Source organism: Mesitornis unicolor, unplaced genomic scaffold, assembly GCF_000695765.1.
Source record: "Mesitornis unicolor isolate BGI_N332 unplaced genomic scaffold, ASM69576v1 scaffold29250, whole genome shotgun sequence".
Taxonomy (NCBI): Eukaryota; Metazoa; Chordata; class Aves; order Mesitornithiformes; family Mesitornithidae; genus Mesitornis; species Mesitornis unicolor.
This window is the reverse complement of record NW_010159409.1, coordinates 15,483-20,354: the sequence shown is the minus strand read 5'-3', so window position 1 is coordinate 20,354 and position 4,872 is coordinate 15,483. Positions and strand designations below refer to the sequence as shown.

Here is a 4,872-nt window from a genome sequence, read left to right as displayed (position 1 = left end):
CAGGGTGCAGCAAATTTTACATCTACCCTGTCCCAGGCGCAGCCCCTTGTCCTGCTCAGGTGGCTCTCGGGCCAAGCAGAGAGCGAAGTGCCCCAGTGCCCCCTGCTCTGCTGCCTGGCGTCTGCGGGGGTCCTGACTCTGCTCCGGGAGGCACCAAATGGCTCCGGAGCGGCATTGAGCTGCTTCTTGTCCGTCTACAGCTGCAGCTTGGGGTGGCCTTGGGCGAGCGGCTCCGCTGTTCTCAGCTGGCAGTCCCATCCCGGATGCTCCCAGGGCCAGCCCGTTCCCCCCCCCCGCGGGCCCATTGACCCCAGCGGATCAGCCAAGCGGGGCAGGGAACACAATGTCCGCAGAGGGACGGGTTCCGAGTAATGAATCTTCACAATAAACGCATTAAACCATCAAAGCTTGAGGGCTCCACCTTCTCCAGCGCTCAGGCTCAGGCCTTCCTAAAACGGGGCTGCGATGTGCCCACAGCATCCTGCACTAAAACAGCCCCTCTCACGGTACCATCTCACCAGGCATTGGACTGGTATTAGCTGTTAACTAATTAATTCCTGTATTAGCGTTACTCTAAGCAAGCACAGGGACCTTTCATTTCCCCCTTTCTACCCATTACTTGTGCCAGATCCTCTCCTCGAACTACATCTCCAGGACAGTACAAACAGGAGGTATTTTGGAAATACCAGACAGTTACAAACTATTTTTTTTATATTATAGTTTATTTCTTTAAGTTCAGGTTTGTTTTGGGTTTTTTTAACTCACTGGTTGAGAGAAAATTTGAGGAGAAAGTGCATCGATGACAATGTAAAGGCAGCCCTTTTCAGGAACAGCTACCCAGGAGCAGATAATGCCATGTTTTACAGGGAGGAGGAGCTCTGAGCACTCTACAAGGCAGTGGCACAGGTGGCAGACCCTTTCAACACTGTCACCGTGCCACTGTACATATATGGCACAAGAGATGAGACCCCATTGTAACTCAGTGTCCAAACAGACAGGATTGTCTGGTAATACAGCCTCACCCTAAATTGTTTATTTTAATAAGCTAAACACCAACAACAATCTTTCCTTTACCTTTTTCATTGTATGCGGGCCTGGAGGGATAAATGGGTATTTAGGGGGACAGGAATGAAATTGTTCCATCAGCAGTCTGCTCATGGGAGCAAAGAGCAGGACAAAGGGGGGTAACAGCAACCAGCCAGAATTCGGGCAGGGGTTCCAGGGTGTAGGGATGCTCTGCAGGACCGTGGAATGAAGGAGCTGAAACACTCAGGCCGGGAATTAACCATCATCCCAGTCACACCCCAGCCACTTCACTATGGCTACTTCTGTTTGGTTTTTAAGCTTGGCCTTGCACAGTGACTCGCCCAAGTCTTGCTTCTAGTGTGATGTTGTCAGAAATTGAGGGATCTAATGCTTCTGAAAGAAGAAACAAAGGCTTGATTTCCCTTTTTATCTTGTGATTTGGTGCATCTTCTTTGCTCTTGTCATGCATTCAAAGCGGTATTCGTTGTGTGGAGCACACAACATTTGCAATAAAATATTTTCTGTGATCATCAGATACCTCAGCCTCACTTTTTCAGTTAATTATCTGAAGGAAAAAATAACCCATTATTTGCTTCCCATGCTTTAGAAGAAGAAAGATGCTACAAACACTTGTCAAAAGTTCATTGACGGGGACCTTCTTTTCTAAAACCGCCAAGCTTTAACATCAGAGAGTCTTTTTCCTGTATGTGTTTGATAAACACTACCCCAGATTACCAAGAAATATTATTTTAACAGCTCAGAAAGCCACATTGTGTCACTGTGCAAAGCCAAACAAACAGCCCCTGTCAGAGCCTCCCTGCTGCAGAGATCCGCATCACTTTCCATGGCATTAACTACTGCTCCATATGAAAAGACTGTCAGAACGCTGACTCTTGAAAAAAGTAGTCACAAAAACAGATAAATGCAATTACATTCCCTCCCCCCTCCAATAAGTTGTTTCTAGGACATCGTCATTTTTGTATGTATATGTTCAAGCCTGCTGCTTTCACTGCTATTGTGCTGCTGATAATCACACTAAAATATCGCAGTCCCTCTTCAGGCAATGATAAATGCATTCTGCTTGTGTAAAATATTCAAAGCCACCTTTAAAAATAATCATTTTCCCAAACCTGCTTGTGTTCGGCACTGTCACAGCGCCAGCTGAGAGACAATGGACCACAGTGACATGGAAGCATGCCATCTTTTAACTGCGTACTGCACAGACCACAGCTTAAAAAAGAAATATCATTTGTCTGTACACAGCCTTACTTCACTTTAATTCCATGGCTCTTAAAAACCTCCGTAGTTAAACCAGACTCAGTCACTGTGATACTCTTGGAGCACCTGCAGAGCTTTCCTGCCCCAGATATGCATCCACTTCCTAAGCTGATCTGGTCAGGAAAACCCTTTTCTGCAGAGAAGTAAGAGAAAATGTGTTGGTGTGTGAGACACAAGCTGCGATGTCCGAGCACCCCACACCCAGAATAACACAGTGTGTGACAGACACTCTGTCCTCAGGGACAGAGGACACTCCTTCTCAGGGAGCACCTAAGCAGGGAAAAGCAAGTGCCCAAATGCAACCAAACACGGCAGAGGGGTTCAGCAAGGGGACTGTGTGCTACCTGTGCCATTGCCTCAAGGACCACAATGGAAAAATAAGGGAAAAAAAAAAAACTAAAAAAAGAAGAACAAAGCAGCTCAGCATTGCTAGCTTTACAGGAAACCTGGAACAATAAAACACTCTAAAAACTCCCTTTTTGAAGAGCAGCTAACCAGGCCCAGCAACCGAGCTCTCTTCGAGATCCCCCCTCACCCAGGCAGGGCCGGGAAGAACTGAGCACTCATCACGTTGCAGAGGCTCCTGCTGTCACCTTAAACCCTGCTATCAGTGACCGGGATGCACGGGAACACTGCACGCGCGGCTCCGCTTTCCCATTGCCAAGACGCAGTGGTGTGTGAGCTGGGCTGCGTGAGCGCGATGAAGAAATAAACCTTTGCAGCGCCCGAGGGAAGGCGTGCAGGGGGTTTGGCTGCTGCAGCCCCCAAGGAGAGGGTTCCGGCACAGGCAGGGCTGGCCAAAGCTCAGCTGTTTGGGTGACACATCCTTGCAGGCTTCATGCCCACCATGCCCGCCCCACAGAAGAAAATCATCTTCAGCATAGCTGGGGTGCTGAGCCTGGCCTGCGCCCTGGGGACCGCGGCGGCCGTGGGGACGCAGCGCTGGGTGACGGGGACGATGCTCTGCAAGACGGGAGCTCTGTTGGTCAACGCCAGCGGCCCCGAGCTGGAGAAGTTCATCGGCCAAATCCGGTACGGGCTGTTCCACGGTGAGCGCGTCCGGCAGTGCGGGCTTGGCGGGAGAGCGTCGCAGTTCTCATGTGAGTAACCATGAGTTATTGCACACCGCAGTGCCGGTTGCTCAGGGAGATGGCGGGGGCTGCACTGCGACCCCCTGATCCAGGCTGAGCAGGTCACAGGAGATGCTAAAGCAAACAGTGCCGTTAGCACGCTGAGCTTCACGTTCAAATGGCTTCTGATGCCAGTAAAGCCACGCTAACATTTTCAACAACTTTAATTACACAGATATGTGCGTTTCAAAAGATTTATACTACTATTTTAGAAAAAAGAATATTTTTGGTTTTCAATTAGTCTGTCATCTGTGTGTGCTTCAACGTTACATCCTCTATTCCATTCTGAAAGAATGCACTAAATGAGCAGAAATCTCACAAAAGATCTGGGGCAGCGATGTGTTTGGCTGCTGTTGAGAAACGAAGTTAATGACCCGCTGCATTAACTGGGGAAGGGCTGGGGGATGGCAGCGGCACTTGGTCGGGTGATCTGTGAGACAAAGTCTGTGTCTGACACAGGAGTTTATCCAAGACCATTAGCAGTGGTTTTGCATTACATGTAGTATTCTTAACCTATTTATCTTCAAGGGTAAGATCAATAAAATGACGAAGTGAACAGTTTGTATAGCAGCACATCAGACAGACAATAACAAACAGCTGTTGTTGTCTGTACAATTTGTTGCTTGGGGTTATTACAAAACCCAGTTTAGGAGCATTCTGCTATAACAGCACAGGTCGATCGCTCATGTGAGTCATTTAAGGCAAGGCAAGGTTACCAGGTTAGGTATCAGAAATTACTCACTATGTAACATTTTTCAAAAGTAGTAGACCTAATTAATTAATATAAGATTCACTAATTCTCTAATTTACGCCCCCCCCCAGCCTGTCTGCACAGCTCAGTCCTCCTCAATGGCTTTGTTTGCTGTTGCAGGTATCCCACCCCAACAGGTACCGCTTGGCAGAGTTTTCAGAGGGGGCCGCTGAACCCCACAAATTCCCACTGTACACTGCATCTTGTTATGGATGAAATGCTTTGATGTACTGCTAGTGTCATTGCTTCCCTGTCCAAACGTTTACCACGTTTGGATCCGTAAGTGTTATTCCACAGAGCACATAAACACAAATGTAACCGAAGAACAGAAATAATACCCTGGGAAGTTGTTTTTTTATCAGTCCCAGCCAAGCAACCCAATCTGGAATGGGTGAAATACCAAATCCTGAGTGTCCATACAGAGCTGCAGAATCCTACTGCACAGGACAATACTAAAAAATAATTTATTTAATATTAGCACCTAATGTACATATTCAAAGGACTCCATGGGAATCACATGAAGAACACCACATTGAAAAATTAATTTGCTCAGTATCAGTAAATATCCTTGTTCTCATCTTCAGATGGAGAAAATAAGGGTTGGAGCACGCACTTTAGTGCCTGTTCCCACGATCTGGGATCAAGGCTGGATTTATTGCTGCGCTGTGACAAGCCTGTACTGGGGCA

At 47.6% G+C, this 4,872-nt stretch overlaps 1 protein-coding gene across 2 annotated transcripts in view; it reads left to right on the top strand.

The window, feature by feature from the left end:
- Nucleotides 1-3,151: 3,151 nt before the first annotated feature.
- Nucleotides 3,152-4,872, top strand: part of CLRN1 (clarin 1) — a 4,809-nt gene continuing 3,088 nt past the window's right edge. For both annotated transcript variants that reach the window (XM_010186603.1, XM_010186596.1), the window contains exon 1: nt 3,152-3,404. In XM_010186603.1, coding sequence (XP_010184905.1) covers nt 3,152-3,404 — 253 coding nt within the window. The remainder of the gene's footprint in view (nt 3,405-4,872) is intronic.